General features: G+C 34.1%; 1 protein-coding gene across 1 annotated transcript; it reads right to left on the bottom strand.

Annotated features, from left to right (window-relative positions):
- Positions 1 to 340: 340 nt before the first annotated feature.
- On the bottom strand, positions 341 to 18,852 carry LOC145269709 (uncharacterized). The gene is made up of 2 exons (XM_080125434.1): positions 18,655 to 18,852; positions 341 to 8,327 (listed from the first exon to the last, which is right to left on the bottom strand). Exon 2 carries the CDS (start codon positions 7,847 to 7,849, stop codon positions 6,683 to 6,685), a length of 1,167 nt encoding a protein of 388 aa, XP_079981560.1. The 5' UTR covers positions 7,850 to 8,327; positions 18,655 to 18,852; the 3' UTR covers positions 341 to 6,682.
- Between the last annotated feature and the right edge of the window lie 3,961 nt (positions 18,853 to 22,813).

The raw sequence follows: 22,813 nt of genomic DNA, 5'->3' as shown, positions 1-22,813 counted from the left end.
TGACTGTTGCATGTGATTTGAGCTTTTGGGGGTAGGGTTAGGGTTAGTGTCATTACAGTTATATTTTAAGTGATTGTTGCATGTGATTTGAGCTTTTGGGGGTAGGGTTAGGGTTAGGGTCATTACAGTTATATTTTAAGTGATTGCTGCATGTGATTTGAGCTTTTGGGGGTACATTTCTTATCTTTGGAATGGATTACTTCTGTTTTAAATTCAAATGGGAATAATTATTTTCAGATATGATTTTTTTTTTTTAAATACGTTGATGGTCATGGAACAAAAGAAATTTGTATCTCAATGTTGTGTATTGAAGGAGACAGATTTAGAGAAACAGAGTAAATAGGATTGAAAATAATATTTATTAAAAGAGAATGCTGGAATCGAACGTAGTCATCAAAAGTTAAAAAGAATACATATTGCTATTTAGGGGCGATTCCAGGAATGTAGCGGAATTATCCATCATAGTTAAAAATAACTATAAAAACAAATTTAGGTCAGAGGAATAATAGGCAATCAAATTAAGAAATGTTCTTTGTGTTGCCAGAACACGTGGGAAGCATATGCAACACCCATGTGTAAAACAGGCATATGTTGGCGACATTCTGACGTCACAAATAAATATAGATTCAATATATACAGTTAAGTTAGGCTTCAAGATCAGTAAGAGTTGAGAAAGTTAATAGGTAAGTTGGCAGTTGAGAGAGAAGAGAGAGAGTTAGCCTGAGCTCTTTCAGGAAGTAAAGGAGAAAGGAATAGAAAAAACTTAAAATATTGCAGTATTAATTACGAATTGATTATATATTAAGTTGAATTAAAAAAAAATCTTAATGCTGCAATATTTCAAGTTATGAATTTATTATATGTTTTACTAGAATGTCTTGTCTTTTTCTTTTTCAGTTTATCATCTTTTAGTTAGATAATGTAGTAATTCTATCAGGCATCGAATTCCCATCATCCCTATCTCCAGCTGGAAATGAATGTGTTTGTGATTGTTGTAAGCCTTTGTTTTCATCATCATTTTAAAAAGATGTGTTGTCTTTTGTCATTACATAACATCACACTATCTCATCATCTTCAATATTGAACTTTATATAAAACCCTTTCCAAAGTGTTAACTGTATCCCCCTCATCAATAATGTATCTCTCCTCTGTGTTTAAAAGAACTGTTCATACACCCATCGTCTCTTCACCTTTGTAATCTATCTCCTATTATAAATGTCGTCCCTGTTCTGTGACCCCCCCTCTCCCTATACAACAAATTGAAATAAGAAAATTGTACGAATTTTCTTTTATTCCATCTTGTATTTAATCTTCTGAAAAGAAGACATAATTGGTTTAAAACAATTGCAATTTAAAAGACTAGATAGAATGGAAAACGCTCTTCAAAATGATAAATAAAGTAAAGGTTTTATCACGAAAACTTATTTGAAATCAAAATTAAAAATTCTGCAACAACTTTCTTTTCAACCTAATATTTGTTTCCCTGATAAAAGAAAAACAAGGTACTACTATATTTAATCGCCGAAAATAAAGACACCATGTATAAAAACCTTCCAAAGTGTTAACTCTACTCCATCATCAATCATGCATCTCCCCTCTGTGTTAAAAAGAACTGTTCATTACACATCCCTTCACATCTCTCCTCACCTATATTAGGCTTCTATATATATAAAAGGCAAAATGTGTTCGTGTATATATATGTATATTCGCTTTTTGCATATGTCTGCAAAAGGCTTTTTTCGTCGGCCTTCTCGGTCGGCTCGCTCCTTAAAACTTTTTACATCACGTCTAAATCATAATATCTACTACTTAAGAACGGGGGTCGCGTGTGTATTTAATTTGCCTGAATTTTACCAGCTAGCCGCGTCTTCGAAAAGTGAATGATGCTGCGGGGGAAACAGTAACTGGCGTGCAGTGCAAAACTAGGTCAAACATCACGCCACTTCCTCGCACCTGTATATTTCACTTTATAAACCTTAACTTAACGCACTTATATGTTCCTCTCCCCTCGTGGTGAGATGGTTAGGTGGCTGGCTTTTTCCTCCTTTTGTTTCCACCTTCACGTCAAGGCTTCGGGGTTCAATTCTACCTTCCTACTAAATTTTTTTTTTCCTTTTACACCTTGGCCAACGTTTTTTTTTTAATACACACACCTCCAAGCACCCGGGCGACACCGGGTACCCCCCGCTAGTCTATAACAAATGTGAACTCCACAAGTAATTTGGTTGTCGTCATTGCTATGTACACCATTACAATACATATATGGTTTGTGAACCCCACCCCCGCTATGCAACCTCAAGGTATTACTGCATTTTAATTTCTTTTGTTTTTTTTAAAATAAACAAACAAAAATATTACAAAAAATTTTGTTTACATTAAAAAGTACTTGAACTTTTAAAAATTGTATTAAAAACAAACAAAAATATATTTAAAAATTGTTTACATTAAAAAGTATTTTAACTTTTTTCAAATTGTATTTTTTTAAAATTATAATTAACTTTACTGCATTTCGTTTTAATATTGGAAAACCAAAAAATTATAAAAAGTATTTCACAATAAAAATTAAATATATTTTTAGTGTTTCTTAATAAGAATGAAATTTGAAATATTGAATTTCAAGATACCAATAGTATCAATTTATTTTATAGGAAGCGCTCTAGACAAGGCATGATGCCACCTGATGTAAGGATCTAATAAGAACAAAAGCTGATTATTGCAAAGACAGCAGATGCCTAGACTGTAAGTAGAAGGAAAACAGTAAGCAGGAAGAGAGTTCCACAACCTTGTAGTTCTTAGAAAGAAACTACTTTAACAGGAAGCTGAGGTATTAAAACAACGAATTGATGAAGCAACAAGTCAAACGAGCTGGAATAAATGGAATGGATGGTTTCTTTTAGCTTAAATGAGAATAATTATTTTGAGATACGATTTTTTTTTGTAGATACGTTGGCGGTTATGGAATGAATAAAAATTTGTATTTCAAGATATTAATGTGTATTTTTTAATAACAGGATATTAAATATATGATATTAAATATATAATTGTAAATATATAATATATGAAATATATGATATTAAATATATAATATTAAATATATATGGGAAAATATTCATTTCAGAATATTGCTTTTTTACATGAGTTATGGAATGAATAAAATTTGTATTACAAGATATTGATGTGTATTTATTTTTTAATATCAGGATATTAAATATTCATTTATTTTTTAATATCAGGATATTAAATATTCATTTATTTTTTAATATCAGGATATTAAATATTCATTTATTTTTTAATATCAGGATATTAAATATTAATTTCCGGACATTACTTTCTTTTTACATTAGTTCAGTTATTTCTTAGAGATCACATGATTACAACTGTGGAGTGGCTATTCAGGTGACGCATCTTAAAATGGTTAGACATTAAACTTTTTTATTTTACTTGGGAATCACCACTTATCAAGGCTCAAAAGTCACTCGAGGATAAGGGTTAATGAATGTAAGGTGGTAGTGTAGTAATTGTTAATGATTTTTTTTTTTTTTTACACGGTGGTCACTACTTATCAAGGCCCGGAAGCCACTCAGGGATAAGGGTTATTGTAAGTACAGTACGTTAGCGTGGAGATTTGATGAAGTGTTTACTTAAGGGGGCGGTTCATTAGGAATTTGTTAACGTTGAACTTGAAGACATCCATGTTGTAGTCAGGTGGGAAGCAGGCAGACGGAACAGAGTTCCACAGGCGTGCAGTTCTAAGAAAGAAGCTTTGTTCATGGAATCCATGATGTAAGTTGGGTAAAATTGGATTATTTATGAGGACAGATCAAGAACTTGTTTACATTGGATTTGAAGGCTGTATTTAACTGGGAAGCAGGCCAGTAAAACAGTGTTCCAAAGATGGGCAGTTCTGCAAAAGATCTTACTTCTTAGACATCACAGGATCTCCTCATAAAGTTCCCTGTCTCTTAACTCTTAGACATATCACTGTTACTATCATTCTCACTATTAGCCATGAATGCTTACCTCTCAAATACAAATGTATGCTATCAACAATTACCGAATATTGACTGGCTATTTCAATGAGGCACTTGGATGACCTCTCGTAACTAGAACATGTCTCTTTAAACATGTAAGAGTGAATCTTTTACAAAAAACACCCGTCTAGCTGAAACCACTGTCAAAAATTTTCCCCACTCTTTATCTGTGCCTAAATTAAAACGTAGATTCCATGAACAAAGCTTCTTTCTTAGAACTGCACGCCTGTGGAACTCTGTTCCGTCTGCTTGCTTCCCACCTGACTACAACCTGGATGTCTTCAAGTCCAACGTAAACAAATTCCTGATGAACCGCCCCCTTAAGTAGACATTTTTTTATTAACCTCCCACACTAACATACTGTACATGCAATAAGCCTTATCCCTGAGTGGCTTCCGGGTCTTGATAAGTGATGATCACCTTGTAATAAAAAAAAAAGAAGTTCTATAAAATGCAAAAAAAAAAAAAAATTCTAAATGTGTATTTTTGAATCAGGATAGATATGCCTTTCAGGATTAGACTTTCTATTTTTATTTTAGTTTTATTACTTCTAAGAGATGACAGGATTCCCTCCTGAGGTTCCCCATCTCTCTCTCTCTCTCACCCTTAGACATAAGACCAATACTGTTTGCATTGGAACATATTTCTCATAATTCAACACACTTCCGGGCTTGACCTTTACTCCTGATCTGAAATGGAACACCTACATCAAATTTGTTGCCAAGGCCACTGGAAAAATGGTGGGATCCTTCTATCGATCCAGTAGATATTTCACTGCTGATGCAATTCTCCATCTATATAAGAGCCAGGTATGTCCAAGGATGGAGTACTGTTGCCACATCTGGGCAGGAGCTGCTAGAAAGGACTTGTCCTGCCTTGATAGAGTTCAAAATAGACTTCGTAGCCCCGTAGATGTCCTTTTCTCTTTCCTGCAACCTCTATCTCACAGAAGAGATGTCAAGTGCTCGACTGAGCTTCAATCTATGGTCCCCCCCTTGCAAAACTTTCACAAGAAACACTCATAGAAGTGCACGCCTGTGGAACTGTCTTCCGTTTTCCTGCTTTCCAGTTGACTACAATCTGATTGTCTTCAAGTCCAACGTAAACAAGTTCTTGATGAGCCGTTCCACTTAAGTTAATAAATTTACCAAATTTCCATAACTAATGATTACTATGTTGTCCAATTGACTACTGTACACTCTTAACCCTTATCCTCGAGTGGTCTCGGTGCCTTGATAAGTGGTGATGCCTATGTAAAAAAAAAGGTCATTACTGTTGTTAATATGCACTAAACTGAACCATAGATGCCGACCTCTCACAGGCGGAGTTGTGCCATCAACTATGAACCGATTATTATTTGACCCCTTATGACTAGGACAGGTGTCTCTGTAAACAATTAAAAATGTCATTAGAAAGAAAACTTTTTTAAGTGCGCAATTTTGTTTTTTTTAATAAGAATGCATATTCATTTAAGGATTAGACATTCTTTTTTATTTTAGTTCAGCTACTTTCCATAGACCAGAGCATACCCACTTGGGGTTCTGTGCTCCTCTCTCTCTCTCTCTCACTTCTGTTGTTAACTATCAACACTAAACTCAACCACAGACACACATCTCTCACATACAAAAGTGCGTTAATGACTGCCAACTTCAAACTGGTTATTCAGGTCATGCAGTCTGGTTTACCTCTGGTACTTAGGATATGTGTCTCTTTAAACAAATTAATTTTTCTAAGCATTGTTAAATCATACACATTTCAAGATTACACTTTTTTATATTTTAGTTCAGCTACTACTTAGAGATCACAGTATTTTTTTCCTGGTTTTCCCTTAGGTGTCTGCATGCGTCTTTTTTTAATTCTGTTTTCTTTGATGATGATGATGATGATGATGATGATGATGAGTTACAAAACTGACACCTAAACTTTGAAAGTTTGAGAATTATGCAGAACAGGTACCCACTGGAATCTCTTTGCTACCCATCAGAAACTCTTCTGAAATTAAACATGGCTTTCAATTAAAAAATTTATCTCTCGTAGCCAGCATAGATGTCTCTTTAAACTAGTTTTTTAAGCATGTAATTTTTTAAAAAAAATCATATTTCAAGATTTTTTTATTTTAGTTCAGTTACTTCTTAAAGATCACAGGATTGGTTATGCAGGTCATGCAAATTAGTTGATATGGCAATATTCTTTATTTTTGTTCAGCTACTTCTTACAGATCATAGGATTTTTTCCTGGTTTTCCCTTATGTATCTGCGTGTGTTTTTCTACAGAACAGCTACCCACTGTAAACTCTTTTTAATCCCCAAGACTTGTACAGAATAGCTACCTATCAGAAACTCTTCTGAAATTAAACATAGCTTTCAATTCAAAAACTGACCTCTTGTGACCAGCATATATGTCTCTTGAAACATAGACACCTATCGCTTTGTTTTCTAACAACACTAAAATGAACCATAGATGCACATCTCTCTCACATGAAAAAATGTGCCGTCAATGACTATCAACTTGAGACTGGTTATTTAGGTCATGCAACCTGGTTGACCTCTTGTAGTCAGCATAGATGTCTCTTTAAACAAGTGAAGTTTTCTAAGCATGTAAATTTAAAAAAAATATATTCATTTCAAGGTTATACTTGTTTTTTAGTTCAGCTACTTCTTAGAGATCACAGGTTTTTTTTTTGGTTTTCCCTTATGTGTGTGCATATGTTTTTTTAATTCAGTTTTCTTTGTAAACGATGAATTACAAACCTGACATGCAAAGGCCGTTTCCTTTGTGTGTCTTTTCATATGGGTTTTCAAGTGCGAGTTTTGTTTAAACGAAGTTCCACATGTTTCACATACATATGGTTTCTCTCCTGTGTGCGTTCGAACATGTTCTTTGAGGACATAGTTACTGGAAAATTTCGACCCGCAAACTTGGCACGAATATGGCTTTTCTCCTGAGTGGATTTTCAGGTGCCGTTTTAAATGCGAATTCTGTGAAAAAGCGGAGCCACATGTTTCACACGAGTAGTGCTTCTCGCCCACGTGTGTCGCCATGTGTGTCTTAAGACAATATTTGTTCGAAAACACTGTCCGACAAACCTTACAAGAAACAGGTTTGTCTTCGGTATGTCTTTCCATATGTCTTTTTAGATGTGCATTCTGCGTGAATGACAGACCACAAGCTCCACATGTATATGGCTTCTCTCCACTGTGACTTCGCATGTGCCGCTTCAGCAGATAATTATTTACAAATTTCGACCCACAAACCTGGCAAGAGTAGGATGGGCTTGCGGTGTGCACGTGCATGTGTGCAGTTAAGTTTGGCTTGATGCCGAATGACAAGTTGCAAACTTTGCACGAATAAGGTTTTTCGACCGTGTGAATTTCCATGTGTCTTTTTAGATGCGCGTTCTGCGTGAATGAAGACCCGCATGCATCGCAAGTGAAAGGTTTCTCCCCGCTGTGTGTCCTTAAATGGATCTTGAGCCGAGAAGAATACAAAAACTGCGCTCCGCATGTCGTACATGCAAACGGTTTTTCTTTGATGTGCTTCAGCATATGTCGATTCAGATTTGGTTGTATTCGAAATGACGATCGACACATTTCACAAGAATATGGTTTTTCTCCAGTGTGTTTTCGTTTGTGGATTTTTAACACATAGCTAAGCGTAAATGATGCATCACACACATCGCAGGAATAAGGCTTTTGCCCGGCACGTGATTGCATGTGCAATTTTAAATGAAATCGTTTTGTAAACAATGATCCAGGCGACGATGTGGAAACAGCTGTTTGTTGAGCTTCTTTTTGCAAATATTCTTCTAAAGGATCCATTCTTGGAAATTTTGTAATACAAACTTTACAAGACAAAATTTTTTTCCTCAAAATTTTCAATTTAAATTAAATTAAATTACTTAAGCAGAACAATATTCTTCAGTATTTATCCACATATAAGAAAAATCCATTCTTGGAAATTTTATAATACAAACTCCACAAGACAAAGCTTTTTTTTTTTTCAAATTTTTCAATTTAAATTAAATTAAATTATTCACGTAGCACAATATTTATCCACATATAACAAAAATTCATTCTTGAAAAATTTGTGATAGAAACTCCACATGACAAAGCCTTTTTTTCAAATTAAATTACTTAAGCGGTACAATATTCTTCAGTATTTACCCATATGTAACAAAAATTTATTCTTTATTTTAAAATTGTTCAATTTAAATTAAAGTATTTAAGCAGTACAGTCTTCCTCAGTATTCAACCATCTCTTTGTATATATTTATCTTTCTCCACTTCTTTCCATTTTCTGCAAATGAATAAGAAAATTTATTTAATAAAACCAGTAATAATGAAAAAATATACTTTAAAAGAAAATATCAATAAGTGTTTATTCTAAAAATCACATTTTACTGTTTTCACATTAACTTTTTTGTCTACTGTTCTCAAAAATGGTAATTTATATATTTTTTATTATTCAAGCACATTAAATAACTATTATTAATATCGATAAAACTATTGAATATATATGCAAGTATACCTTGCTGTTTTTTATTGAGCACTATTAATAAGCTCGTTAAATTCATTAGTTTTCACTTATGACCTGATACACTATACATATATATAGCATGATGCTTCACATACCTCCTCCGCAGTGATTTAGTCCACAATACAATGTAGTCTACATTGCACTGTAGAGAACTTTTTGTTGATTTTATAAAATTATTTTTTATATATAATATAGGTCTAGGTAGTTGGTACTAGATGTAGGTTTGATGAAGCGTTTCTAGATTCAAACTTGGTACACCCAGGTATTCAATCCATGTCATTAACCATTTAGCTACTGTCAGCACAAATAATAGTTTTACAGTTGGCCAATAATGAAGAAAATATCAATAAACTAGCAGTCTCCCTGGCATTGCCCATTCATAATATATGCTTAAATATATTTTGATTAATTCAGATTTTATTTATTTACTTATTTTTTTTCCATAGGAGTCATCACTTATCAAGGCCCAGAGGCCACTCAAGGATAAGGGTTAATGAGTATACATTAGTCAATAGGATTATAGAGTAGTAATCATAAGTAGTGGAAATTTTGTAAATTGGATTACATTAGGGGGACGGTTCATCAAGAATTTGTTTACGTTGGACTTGAAGACAATCAAATTGTAGTCAGTTGGAAAGCAGGTAAACGGAAGAGAGAGTTCCACAGGCTGCAGTTCTAAGAAAGAAATTTTGTTCGTGGAATCTACATTTAGGTTTAGGCACAGATAAAGAGTGTGGGAAATTATTGATAGTGGTTTTGGCTAGACGAGTGTTTTTCATGAAAGTTTGGTGAGGGGGGGGCATAGATTGAAGCTCAGACGAGCACTTGCCATGAAAATAATGATAAAGCAGAGAAAGGCTCACAACGTCTCTTCTGTGGGTAAAAGGTTGCAGGGAATAGAAAAGGGCATCTCCCCCCCCCAAAGCCACAAAGTCTATTTTGAACTCTGCCAAGGCAAGATAAGCTGCTTCTAGTAGCTCCTGCCCAGATGTGGCAACAGTACTCCATCATTGGCCGTACCTGGCTTTTATATAGGTAGAGAATTGCATCAGGAGTGAGATATCTACTGGAGCGATAGAAGGATCCTATCATTTTTCTAGCAGCCCTGGCAACGAATTTAATGTTGGTCTTCCATTTCAGATCAGGAGTAAAGGTCAAGCCTAGAAGCTTATCAAAACATGGAGCCTCCAATATTATTATATTATATTGGACCAAATATATAGTAAAGATTTAAAAAGTGCCACTACGAGAATCGAAATCAAAATGTTTAGCTTACAATTTACTTTTTCCCTTGACGTTAATGCCTGATTATGAAAACATGTTTGCTGCATGGCTAAAAATAATAAAAAAACGAACCAATAGCTATTACGTCACGCATACATATTTGTAATACAGGCAAATTCCATTTTTTAATTTTCACAATTTTGCCCTAATTTTCCTCGGCTAAAACCCAAATATAAAGTTTGACATGGGTTTGAATACCCTATATATTAAGTCCCATGTCTGTAGAGCAAAAACTGAACCAGGAGTTTAGTAGGCAAAAGTTTATAAACAAATATATATATATGCATACATAAATATATATAGAAATAGGTTTGTATTTATTATAATCTTTTCATGCAAATATTACACAATTACACTTAATAGTTAAATAAAGATGATCATCCCATAAGAAAACAAAAAAAATCTATTAGGGAATTAGTTAAAATAAATGTTTAAAAGAATATGCAAATTAGATTGATCTTTTGCAGATGAATGCAATTCCACGACCCATATATAACAAAGTTGTATTTTATTTTTAAATAAATTGAAAAAAAGGGTTTATCAATACACACAAAAAAAATATTTAAGTTATGACATATAGCTTTGGCATTGTTGATTGGTCACAGAGAGAAATTAACAGACTAGACACTAAAACAAGAAAAATGTTAACATTATACGGAGTAATATACAGAAACTAGTGTATATTAAGACTGTATTTTCCAAGATGAGCAGGAGGTATGGGTTTATCAGAGATTAACCATCAACACTGACCCTATTGTGAGTACTGGAAAATATCTGATAAGCTGCCAAACCTTAAAATGGTAAAGAGAACTAGTAGAAGCAAACCTTAAAATGGTATCTGAACACCAAGAAAAGAGAGCCAGTAGAACTACCTCCATCACAAAACTGGCCAAACATTTTGCACAAGACTGTCTTACAAATGAGACAGAAATAGTCCAAAAGAATCGCTAAAAATACACTAAGACCTTCCATTACAGGAAACGCGAAGAATGAGCCAACCAACAGCATGCCAAATATTTTCTGATGAACTATCCCAGGAATATATAGATAAATAAGGCTCCGTAGATTGGCTTAAAAAAGATCTCTCCACTATGATCAAGGCTTGATGACCAATGTGTCGCATTGTATAATAGCCGTTCCACAACAAGTGCAGGTTCTGCCACACAGAAGTAGAGAGTGTGATCCACCTGACATCCAGTTGTAAAGTCCTGTTGGGGGACGGCTATTATACAATGCGACACAATGGAGTGTGTAAATATCTCCACTGGAAAAATCTGTAAAAACTTGAATATCCAATGTAGGAGCAAATCTTGAGAATATGTTTACCAGAAAGAACAGTTGGAAATAAGTCATACACCATCCAACATGACTATGAAGTTCCTACATACCTAGAAAATGGGACTATTAAACCTTACATAGTGATATGGGACAAGGGGGAAAAGTGGCAACCCTAGTTGAAGTAAGAGTCCTTAATGATGCTGGCTGTAACAGAGCTGAGAGGGAGAAAATAAGAAAATACCAAGGACTTATGTACGACATGAAAAGAAAACGGAATCTTAAGAAGGTATCAATCATGCTACTCATTATAGGAACAACCGGGCTAATGAGAAAGAATTTCAAAAACTATCTGGCGAATATACTCGGTGAACCAAGTGCAAGAGAAATATAAACAATAGCACTTAAAGGGAAGGTTAGAATTTTAAAAAGAGCTCTCGGTTGGAGTAACTAAAATAATGGAAGAATGTTTGGCTCTCAGGTAGAATGTCCCATCCCCAGCAAAATCAAATACTACTAGTCCAAGGAAATTAAGATTACACATGTAATTTTCAATGAAATTGTTTTGTAAATGACGACCTTGGTGATGAAGTGGAAAACTCTTTTTATTTGAGCTTCTTTTTTGCAAGAATTCTTCTAAAGAATCAATTCCTGAAAATCTTGAAATGCAAGCTGCAAAAGACTTGGAGTCTATATGAGATACATAGATATTTGAATGATCCATTAAAGTTATCTCTGAAACACTGAGTTAGTAAAGAAGCTGAGAACATATTTTTCCTTTCCCCAACTAACCATTTTAATATGTTATAGAATAGCTTTCTTTTTGGTTTCTTTGTCTTGTGGGGGAAAAAATTAATCTGAGGGTAAAGGAGATTACCAAGTGACTGTGTAAGCTCCGAGAGGTTGCAAAGGATGTCCTATGCGACCCCCCCCCATACTGGGGTCGAATAGCAAAGTAAGGTAACACGGAGAACGAGTAACAAAACTTGTGCCAACCGTTCGCCAATACTTCATAAACACAACTGACCACTTGTCAGAGATACGTTCCTTTTATAACAAACTAGCGAGGGGTACCCGGCATTGCCCGGGTGTTTGGAAGTGTGTGTGGTTTTGGGTAAATCAAAACTCCGGGGGGGGGGGGAGGTTAAAATAAAAAAAATGTTTTGGTAGGTAAGTATGAGGATCGAACCCGATTCTTGAGGCAAAGTTGTAAATTAAAATGTGGAATAAAATGTGCGATGTTAACCATTGCACCACCACGAGATGCTAACGGAAACACGTATAATTTATTTAATTACTGAAATTAGCAGGTGCACGTTTTGATGACTGCGGGGTAGCATTTCATTTAGTGCGGGAATGCTTTTTTTTTTTCCCCCTCCAAGACGTTGGGGGTAGGGGGAAACATTATAGGAAAAGGCCTAACCTACATGTGGCGAGCAAAAACTGTTGAATATTTATCTTCCTGAAGTCGAGCAAATTAAATAGACAGGTGAGCTCTGTTGTTAACTGTGAGATATTACGATTTACATGTGATATAAAAAGTTTTAAAAAGTTGTTAGGCGACCGACCGCTTCTCTGAAAAAAGCCTTTCTTGGACATACACAAAAAGCGGACATACATTTTCGCTTTTATATATATAGAAGATTCGTGCCTCCCACTACTCCTCCAAGTCTATATAAGACTCTTCCTCTTAAACACTCAGATTGGAATTCCGCCCTCAAGGCCGGCACCACCACGTAAGCAATCCTCTTTTTTATTTTCTCATAGTCTTACTGGATTCCAGGACAAAACCTCATCTAGTTTGAGGGAGTATTCAGCTTTATGCTGCTACTTAAGGTAATGTAACTTGAAAAGATGTATCATTCCAGGTAAAATCTAGTGTAGATTAGACATATTGAGGAGATTTCATTCAGGGTATGAATACTTTCAAATATTTATTCAAGGTTTACCTCTAGGCCTTGACAAGTGGTGACTTTGTGTTAAAAAAAGTTAAAATACAAAATCTATGTTGTCTTTGGTAACATTTATTTGTTTATTTATTTTTACATCTTTTTTTTAATTATATTGTTGACTATTATAATAAATACTCCATTTTTCTTTTTGGTATTTTTTTACATTAACTGCAGCTCAACATTCAACAAGACCTTTATTATCCAATATAATCCCTTATGTTTTCACTGGTGGCTATTTTGTTTTTGTAACTGAACAAGCACTAATGTGCATATGTGTTACAAAACACCCCTCCTCTTCATCAACGGCCATTGAAATTTATTAAGTAAGACATTGGAAAAATGTCTTAATATCCAGAAAACAACTTGTCTCTGCTAAATTTGAATGTGATATTCATTTTCAGCATACTCGAAAACTGATAAAAGTCGTCAATTTAATGGAAAATATTGAGTTGCAGTTAAAGTAAAAATTTGCTTTCTTTTTCTTTTGTACATACTTAAACAAGTTTAAAACAAAAATAGTCTTTTTGCAGGTAAAGATTTTTATGTATCCCCACCCCAAATATTAGGGCTTGATCAACGAATAAAATATAACATTTCTGGATAAGTTTGTGTGGTTGAACATATTTTAAAGCGTCTATTTAATTCAAAACACAAGTAGTGCCGAGTTGGTAAGTCAACATAACATTCATTGGGTGAATCTGTATTTTGTTTTGTTTTCATAATTTTAGTGATTATTGAGATTTATCAGTTAATCGTCTGGATGCCGACCATCTGTTCTAATTTACGAACTCAGCATTTTTCTTTTTACTTGGGAGTCTCCACTTATCAAGGCCTAAAAGCCATTCAAGATGAAAGCTAATAAATATAAGGTAATAGTGTAGTGATCATTTATGGTGTAAATTGGTTAGAAATTGATTGTTTATAGGGATGGTTAGAAATTGATTGTTTATAGGGATGGTTAAAAATTGATTGTTTATATTTTATGGCTCAACAAGAATTTGTTTACATCAGATTTGAAGGCTAGTATGTTGTATTGAACCTGGAAGCAAACCAGCAGAACAGTGTTCCATAAGCAGGCAATTCTGGAAAAGACGCTTTGTTTATGAAATCTACGTTTGGATTTAGACATGCAGAAGTTCAAGTGTAACGTGAACCGACATCTTGCTGTCCAAATCCCAACATAGTACCCCCAGTAGTTGTTGCCCCTGATAGTAGCTCCCTACACCAAAGTGGCAATGTGCCTTGTTTGGGGTGAAAATGTAAAAAAAAAAAAAAAAAAAGGGTACAAATAGTGTTTGTCGAGTGCTTTTGTGAAAGTTTTGACTATACACAGGAGTTCAGTCTAACTACTTGTTTTGAATTAAATAGACTAGGCATGACCAAAACAAAAGGATGAAGTAAGTATTTTTTGACAAAACGAAATTTAGATATATATATATTTTTTTTTTTTGCCTGCAAAAAACCCCTCCTTTATTTGTGGGTACTAATATGCTTAAAATAATAATAAACAAAAAACTGAGCAAAATATATTGTATTGTGGAGAGGGTGAAGATTGTAGATAAAACAAACAAAAAAACAACTGCGCATGTATCAGATTTTAGGGTTGAAAACCCGAATTTTGATTGTGTTTAATTTTTCATCTTTTGTGTTTTAAAATGTGAATTTTGTTGAATATGTTCATAATGATTATTATCTTTCAGATTAGCAAAAAAAAAAAAAAAAAAAAAAAAAAAGATATATTTTTTCATTATTTTATCGAAAACACTACTTTTAAATCTTTGAAAAATAAATTAATAATTTTCTTTTTTAGGCCCAATATTGCTAAAATCGATAAATAACTGCGCATTTTGCTAAAAATACAATAGTTTCTTTCAGTAATTTCTTGTTTATTCACCTATGGTGGCCCAACCGTGATAGAAGATGCAGGAGTTTTTTTTTTTTCAACACATACGACGCCCAGCATTCCCAAAATGATCACAACATATATTTGTTGCCTACATAATCCTCGAAATTATTCAAACATGAGGCTGGCCAGTACCAGAAATTAAAGCGCTGCCCTTTGTATAAACAAATCAGGCTTCGGCATTTGGACATGCCAAAACATTGTTAATTCACTACCTTTTTTTTTATTGTAATTTCATTGCAAACAAGGCACATTGCCACTTTGCTGTAGGGGGCTACTATCAGGGACATAAGCTACAGGGGTACTATGTGGGGAGTTGGGCAGCAAGATGTCAGTTCACGTTACACTTGAACTTTTGTATGTTAGTACAGTTGGGGAAGCAGGAACTTGGAAGGGAATTCCAAAGTCCAGCGGTTCTGGGGAAGAAACTACTGGAGTAGAAGGCTCTCTTACATCTAAGGATTTCTACTGTGAAGGGGTGGGATTTTGCTGCTTGTCGGGTTTGTCAGGGATACTTACGTCGAGGGGGCACAAGTGCTTGCAGTTCGTCAGAGCATTTACCATTGAAATACTTGTAGAACAGGCAGAGGGATGCTGTATTCCTTCGATGAGACAGAGGCTGAAGCTTAGATGACAGTTCAGGACCTATTAGGTTGGGGACTCTCTTTTAAACCCTGTCTAAGAGTGAGAGACTAGTAGCAGATGCACCAGCCCAAATGTGACAACAATACTCCATACATGGGCGAATGGTGGCCTTATAGAGGTACAGGATACTTTCGAACAGCCGAATAGCGTAATGGTAAGAAGCCTCGACTGTCATTTGGGCGGTCGGGTTTTGATCCTGGCTTTAGGTAGTTGCCTGTCAAGCCACACTGATGAGCTGTGATACAGTACTGTATATGGATGACTATGACTCTCTCTCTCTCTCTCTATATATATATATATATATATACACATCGCTGGTGAAAAAAGAATTAAAACTTTCACTTTCGTCAAACCGAACATTAAAAATACATGACTAAATATAGTTTATTTAGTCCCCTCCAGACATCCATACTTAATTTTAAATTATCATCAATTTTTTTTTTATTAATTTCGTCATGTAAACTTATAGAGTGATATAAAAGGTCGAAATTATTTAAAATTCAGGTACTTATGATATAACATTTTTGCATATTCTGATAGCAAATGATCCTAAACCCTATTTAGACAAGAAAAAAATTATTTGGTTCAAAAACCTTTTTAAAAATATTTTAATGTTTTATCAATTGAAACAAAAATGACGGTGAATGGTGTTATTTTGAAAATTTAAAATTCTATTAAAAATAGTAGAAAAAGTTTTATATTATTCTGCTTTTCCTATAATAAAATTCAGGTTTTTATCTTTTTGGAAAAAATGTTGCTCAAGAATAATAGATTTTGATTTGTTAAAAAAAAAAAAAAAAAAAAAAACTACTACATGGTTTTTCTTTCACTTATTTTGTCATTAACATGAAGAAAATCTAAAAAAAACGTTCACCAATGTATAATAAAGACCAATGAGTGAGTAAAAATAAAGAAAAGAGAAAGCAAAAAGCAACTATCACTGCCTGAAATGGATTTGAAAAGTAATCCTCTGTCTATTATATAAAGGGGACCTGTATGTGTGTTTGTATGTTTGTATGTCCCGCTAAAAGTAAAAACAAAAAAAAACCCTACAAAACAAACATCCACAAAGTTGATCATCATTGTGCTAGATGAATAATATTTCAAATTCAGGAAAAAGGATTTGTACTCATTTGAAAGAAAATGCTGACTCATTCTTAGAAGAATTTTTTATATAAAGAGTTATTTGTGCTTATGTGTGTGTACCTAGAATAGATGCCTTAAAATATGTTAAAACACACAAAACTTATCCTGGTAGGTAGAAGAGTAAGTTATTTTGCTTTTAATAACAGTTATCTGTAATATATTTGAATTTTTGGTACTTCTACAGTTTATTGCCGAAAACAGTGACACCATTTTTTTCGTGCACCTGTTGTTAAAATCCGAGGAAGAAATCAGTATTTTAAACTATGGCCGAAATTAGAAAAATAAATAACAAAAAAATTAAACTAGATATTTATTACTTCCGGAAAGAACTATGAAATAAAGTAAATAAAAAAAATTGAAAGAGAATATGTATCCGTAATTGTTTAATTGAAAATGCTCCGATTTAATTAATGAGAACGGGAAAGTTTTTCATGAAATATATATATTTTTTATTAAAAACAGAAAATGAAAAAGACATATTCATAATTGTTTAAACTGGGCGAGTGTCATTTGAAAACCAAAACATTTATTGTATAAAAATTTATTAAAATAAAATTGTAAAAACACTTATTGAAAAGCTTGCGTAAGAAAATATAATTTTTATAAAACAGTTTTGTAATGAAAGCAACAGTTCCGAACAAATAAATAATTTTAATGAAACATTTTTTTTTAATTAAAGCAACTTTGAAGGGTCAACAACAAATTAATTTAAATGAAACCGAAAAATTATTATCTAGTTGAATTTTGTTATTCTTTTCATGTTTCGGTCATAGTTTAAAATATTGATTTCTCCCTCGGATTTTAACAAACAGGTGCATGAAAAAAATGACGTCTCCGTTTTCGGCGATAAACTGTAGAAGTACTGAATTTGGTACTTGATGACGAGTGTGGACCCTGCGCAAACGTTTGCTTTCCAAGAACTGCTCCCTTACAGCATATGCGCAAAAGGTTTTCATTGGAGTATTTATGCATTTAATCGAGCGTGTTTTCTGCTTTAACTTTTTCTTTTCTTTGAGTAAATTTCATTCATACTTTTATTTTTATTTGTTTGGCCTGAAAAAGTTTTTCATGGCTAAATAGACCAACGAAAACCTGTGCATGTGCCGTAAGGAAGCAGTTCGGGTTTGTATTACTGTACACATAGATTCGAAAAAGTTGTCAAAAAAATATATAACAAATAAATGTTTTCAAAAGCAAGATAAGTTACTTGTCTACCAAATTTGGATATATTTTTTGTGTTTTTATTCAATGTAACATGTTTATTCATCTCGAAAAACATGCAAGTTTTACCGATGTATTGGAAAATTCAAAATGGCGCGCCTGACTCTCTCTTTAACACGATATGCTTGGGAAAAGGTGTTATAAATAATAAACTAGACAAAATACTATTTAAAAAAACGCCGAATATATGTCAACTTATATCACGGTAACATATATTGAGCGAATTTCTAACAGTATTTTGTCTAGTTTATTATTTATAACATCTTTTTCCGAACTTACCGTGTTAAAAAGAGAGTCGGGCGCCATTTTGAATTTTCCATTACATCGGTAAACACTGTATGCTTTTTAAGCTGAATAAACATGTTACATTGAATAAAAACACGAAAAATATATCCAGTTTGGTAGAAAAGTAACTTATCTTGCCTTTGATAACATTTCTTAGTTATATATTTGTTTTTTGATAACTTTTTCAAATCTATGTGTACAGTAATACAAACCCAGCAGTTCTTGGAAATCAAACGTTTGCGCAGGGTCCACACTCGTCATCAAGTTCCCTGATTTTTTTTTTTTTTTTTTGGTTTCTCTACTCAGTACCGTGTGGCGTGGCGTGGCGGTATCGTTTCAAAACATAAAATAATAATTCAAATGGCTTTGTACTTACTTATATCCAATATTCTTTTCCTCTTCCAATATCATTAATAATAACTAATTGATTTATCTATTCATAATAAATAAATGAAAGACGACGAAATAATTGACAATCTAAAAAAACGATTACTATGGACTTAACAGACGATCGAAAATTCAAAATGGTGACTCCGAAAAAGCAACTCCGCAGAAAATAAAAGACGTGCAAAATAAATAAAACTTCGTGAATTGAAAGGCAAAATTATTTTTATTTTATCTATTTCAATATTATCTTCAAATTTTGTCACACTGCATTTGAAGATAAATAAATTTAATAACCCATTTTTTGTTTGTTTGCTTATATGAAAAAAAAAAAAAATAAAATTCGGAAATTTTTTTTTTAAAAATCGTTTCGTTTTGCAGCTAATAGCTACGCGCAAAATCATTGTAAACACAGGGTGATAAAACTTGACGATAACAATTTTTATTTACAACTGTAATTTGAGGTTATGATGGGGGTGCGGGGGCGAAGGACCAACTTGCATGAACTCATATTATTAGCATAAACAGACGACAACAAATTCGCCATATTGAATTGTACTGACGATTATATCTAGTTACCCACCCCCATGAGGACAATGTTCCTGTTTACTTTCCTCCCCATGAGGGTAGAGTTGGACATAAGGTCGGTTTTTAATGTGGAGAAAATCCAGCCCTCGAAAAAGGGGCACCCTGGATAGGAAGAAAAATAAAATTGCCTCAGTCATGAAGAATTTCATCTCCACTGATCGAGGACAGAAAGGTGAAGAGTAACAGATACTACACTATGATCATGGCCTGAAGGCCAAGTGCAGGCGTTAATGTCAGACACAAACGTGTTTTTAGGTTATAGTCAACTAACGTCTTCACCAATTTTATGCAGAGGGCTACCGGAAACGGTGACACGGCAAATCAGTTCTTTCGCTTTTTTAAAATTTAGTATTTGTATTTTGAAGCGATTTATTGAAATCAGCATTATCAAAAGATTGAAAAAAAAAAAAAAAGAGTTTTCAATAATTCTTAGACTTCGTAGCCTCGTAGGAGATGTCCTTTTCTCCTCCTTGCAACCTCTATCGCACAGAAGAGATGTTGCGAGTTTGTCTCTGATGTATCGTTAATTTCATGGAAAGTGTTCGACTGAGCTTCAATCTATGGTCCCCCCCTCGCCAAACTTTCACAAGAAACACTCGTCTAGTTGAAAACACTATCAATAATTCCCCCCACTCTTTATCTGTGCCTAAACCTAAACGTAGATTCCAGAAACAAAGCTTCTTTCTTAGAACTGCACGCCTGTGGAATTGTCTTCCGTTTTCCTGCTTTCCGGCTGACTACGATATGGTTGTGTTCAAGTCTAACGTAAATAAGTTCTTGATGAGCCGTTCCGTATAAGTTATCAAATTTACCGAATTTTCATTACTAATGATTACTATATTGTCCAATTTCTACTGTACACTCTTTAACCCTTATCCTTGAGTGGCCTCTTGGCCTTATAATGTGGTGATGCCTTTGTAAAAAAAAAAAAGAAAAAAAGAGATTGGAAAAGGCTGTTATCACTAAAACGTAAAAAAAAAAAAGAGTATGGTATTTGTTAAGACAGAGTGGAGAGACCGATTTTTTAAAAATATGTCTGTTATAATTTTCTTCGAATAACTTTCTTATTAAAGTAACCTTTTCTTTATTTGCATATCTCCTCTCACATGATATTGCAGTTTGTTTTTCTTTATTTTCTTATTTAAATACTTTCTTTTTTTTCTTCTTTTTGTTAACATACATTCCTGGCTATTTGCTATATTTATCGTTGTAAAATTCAGTTGAATAAAGCCTTGGAAAAAAAGGTCTTTCTGCTTGCGTCTTCATTACATTACAAGTTATTCAACTGAATTTTTTTTTCAACCTAATTTTATCTCATGGATAAAATTATTCCACCGGACAGATTCGACATTTCTTCTGCAGAAGCTAGCAAACTTTGGTACCGAAACTTTACTTACTATTTGTCTACCATTGACCATTTAAATCCAGAGAAACTTACAGTCCTTTATCTAAACATTTCAGCTCCAGTTGCTGACGTTTTCAAGGGTTGTTCTGAGTTTGAACATGCCATCGAACTATTAAAATCTGTTTAAGATAAATCTCCCAACGTTATCCATGAAAGGCATTTACTTTCAACACATCTACAATGAGATAATGAGTCCTTAGACGAATACTTTGAGACTTTGAATCGTCTTGCCTTCAACTGTTGCTTCAAAGACGTTACTGCTGTTACCTACAGGGATGAATCTGTTCACAATACCTTTATATGTGGCCTACGGTCTTCCGTAATACATGCCAGACTTCTTGAAAATGATACGTTGGATTTCAAAGAGGCTACTCAATGTGCTAGGGCATTAGAACAAGTCTATGTTCGTGCAGAGTCATATGTTTTTCAAACTTACCTGCTGCCGCTGCTACTCCAATTCCAAATGATTTTACCAATGATGTCTCTGTTATTATGACTAAAAACGTACTCGCTGACTCTGCTGATTCTTGTATCGAGTTTCATTAAAAAAAAATTTTTTTTACATAGGCTTCACCACTTATCAAGGCTAAGAGGCCACGCGAGGATAAGGGTCAAGGAGTGTACAGTAGAAATTGGACAATATAGTAATCGTTAGTAATGGAAATTCGGCAAATTTGTTAACTTATATAGAATGGCTCATCAAAAACTTGTTTACGTTGGACTTGAAGACAACCATATTGTAGTCAGCTGGAAAGCAGGAAAACGGAAGACAATTCCATGGGCGTGCAGTTCTAAGAAAGAAGCTTTGTTCATGGAATCTACGTTTAGGTTTAGACACAGATAAAGAGTGGGGGGAATTATTGATAGTGTTTTCTGCTAGATTCTGTACTGTTTACTGCCCTTCTTACTTACAGCAGATGCTACAATTGTGGAGGGAAACCTCACCTTAATGATGATCGTCGCCATTATCCTGCTCATGATAAAATATGCTGAAATTGTCGCAAACTTGGTCATTTTTCCAAAGCTTGCTGTTCTACAAGACCAACACCTTCACAGTCTACTTCGTCTATTATAGTTGATAATTCTCATGTTACTAAAATGGTCTACAATGGGACAAGGAGTCCTTAGTTCAGTACCTTCAGGTTTGAATCATCTTGCCGCTGACTGTTGCTTCAAAGATGTTACTGCTACTACCTACAGGGATGAATCTATCTGTGATGCCTTTAAACGTGGCCTACGGTCTTGCATAATGTGTGCCAGACTACTCGAAAATGATACATTAGATCTCAAAGAGGTTACTCAATTTGCATTAGATCCATTTTCATGCAGAGTCATACGTCTTTCAAATTTACCAGCTTCCGCTGCTACTCCAACTGAAAATGATTCTACCAATGCTGTCATTGCTACTATGACTAAAAACGTACTCCCTGACTTCGTTGATTCTTGTATGGAGTTTGATTCTGTACTGTTTGCTGCCCTTCTTACAGCCGATGCTACAATTGTGGAAACGTCACCTTAAGGATAATAATCGCCATTGTCCTGCTTACGATAAAATATGCTGAAATTGTGGCAAACTTGGTCATTTTTCTAAAGCTTGCTGTTCTACAAGACCAACACCTTCATGGTCTACTTCGTCTGCTATAGTAGCCCGTGCTAACTATGTTGATAATTCTCCTGTTACTAAAATGGTAAAAATAAAAGACAAACCACTTACCGCCTTTATAGACACAGGCAGCTCCGATAATTTTATTAGTGCTAATCTTGTTAAAACTTGAACCTTTCTACTCAGAAACGGGATTCTGTAATTTCTATGGCATCATCTGCCCTTTCCTTCAAACTATCTGAATATTGCACTGAAAATATTATATTCAACGGTTTCGAGGATAAAGACATTGACTTCACGATACTCCCTAATTCATGCACGAATATTATACTCAGAATACCCTTTTTTAAAAATGCACCGGAGTATTACTATTTCTTTTAGCGGGTCGCAAGATAGTTTTAGGGTTAGTGCTTTTGGGGTACAACCTAAGAAAATGAATAATTCAACACAAGCTTCTGATATAACGAAAATAACAACTTCATAAAATGTAACAAAGAAAAGGTTTATTCTGGCGAATGTTCACGGGAAGATATTATTCCTGGTCAAAACCCGACC

Source organism: Euprymna scolopes, chromosome 45, assembly GCF_053919585.1.
Source record: "Euprymna scolopes isolate OS-2025 chromosome 45, ASM5391958v1, whole genome shotgun sequence".
NCBI classification, from domain to species: domain Eukaryota; kingdom Metazoa; phylum Mollusca; class Cephalopoda; order Sepiida; family Sepiolidae; genus Euprymna; species Euprymna scolopes.
The sequence above is the reverse complement of the archived record's forward strand: the minus strand, read 5'-3'. Positions and strand labels throughout refer to the sequence as shown.

Excerpts from the sequence above, each read along its gene's own strand:
- LOC145269709 (XM_080125434.1), bottom strand. The coding sequence starts at position 7,849 with ATGGATCCTTTAGAAGAATATTTGCAAAAAGAAGCTCAACAAACAGCT.